We start from the raw sequence: 1,371 nt of genomic DNA on the forward strand, positions 1-1,371 counted from the left end.
TTTTGAATACTTGTATTTTAATCTATAAATCGGACATTGTAATACTGTGCAATTTTATTCCACAGTGAGCCGCTCCTTCCGCGTGCGTTACATAATTTACTAACAACAGGCATCCCGGGTGCATTTATATATGTCACGAAGTAATTATCCGACTAATCACGATTTACACTTTCTGTCTTACGCGCACTCTTCATTATCGTTCATTTTGTCTAATTCTCACAATGAGTCAGTTTATCATATAATCAATATCTCGAATCTAGCGACACGATGCGCAGCACTGTTTCTTATACAGCGGCACCTTACATATGTTCATCGTTTTCACTCTGCTACACAGTTGCGAGTGGTCCTTGCAATCTTCTACAAATGCTAAAATAAAATAACATTATTAAATACATTATTATTTACAACATTATTAAATACAGTATCTTTTAAGATCGTAATATGAATATATAACAAATCGGAAATAAAAGACCTATAAAACGGTCAAACTGAATCTTTATCATTTAAAACTTAAATTATTCCGTGTGAATTTATATCTGTGCTCTCATATCCAATCTTGCGCGCCGAGTTTAATTTTCAGTTTTGAAACTCAATCCTAGCAGACTTAGAGCAAAAATGTCATAAATTAAATTAACAAGCAGTTTAAGAATATTGATGCTCATAGACATCTTAGAAGATGTTAATAATATGAGCAACAAACCGATAAATATTAGGTGTGAGAAAAAGCTTGTGGCGTTTTTTTAATGCCATTTAATGGGAAACCTAATAATTTTACACACTTACGGTCTGAAAAAAATTCTTTGTTTAATATTGTTTATTTACAATGTCGCATTTATTTACAATGAAAAAGACATTGTTCTTACATGTACTAGTAATTTTTGCAAAGAATATTACTATATTCTGTTCAACGAGAGAATGATCTCGGAGCGGACGAAAACTCATTCGTTTTGTGCAGATCTTCATAGCTTTGTACAGTGTTATATTGCCTGCTATGCGCAAACCGAGATTCATTCATTCTCTTGTTGAACAGAGTATAAAGGACCTCGGTGATCTAATAGTGAATGCTTGCACAGAATACAATAGAGATCATCTGCCGAAGTAATATTTTTTGCAATAAAATTATTTACAGATTTTAATATGTTATTCAACATCATCAAGATCTTCTCAAGATATTTCTGAGTATCAAATTATTAAATTGTTAGTCAATTTACTTTGTAATATTACTACAATAGATCAGTCAGTTTCGCGTTTCAAAACCGAAAAATCATTTCGGCATGTAGTTTAAAAGACTATATATATATATATATATATATATAAAGAATATATATAAATAAAATTAATACAGTAAAAGTTTACCCACAGATTCTCGAA

General features: G+C 30.8%; 1 protein-coding gene across 1 annotated transcript in view; it reads right to left on the bottom strand.

The window, feature by feature from the left end:
• Positions 1 to 256: 256 nt before the first annotated feature.
• The window catches only part of LOC105626815 (ADAMTS-like protein 3), a 171,388-nt gene continuing 170,273 nt past the window's right edge, over positions 257 to 1,371 (bottom strand). Inside the window, exon 21 of the mRNA XM_012208108.1 lies at positions 257 to 366. Coding sequence (XP_012063498.1) covers positions 257 to 366 — 110 coding nt within the window. The remainder of the gene's footprint in view (positions 367 to 1,371) is intronic.

The sequence above is a fragment of the Atta cephalotes genome (assembly GCF_000143395.1).
Source record: "Atta cephalotes unplaced genomic scaffold scaffold00006, whole genome shotgun sequence".
NCBI lineage: Eukaryota > Metazoa > Arthropoda > Insecta > Hymenoptera > Formicidae > Atta > Atta cephalotes.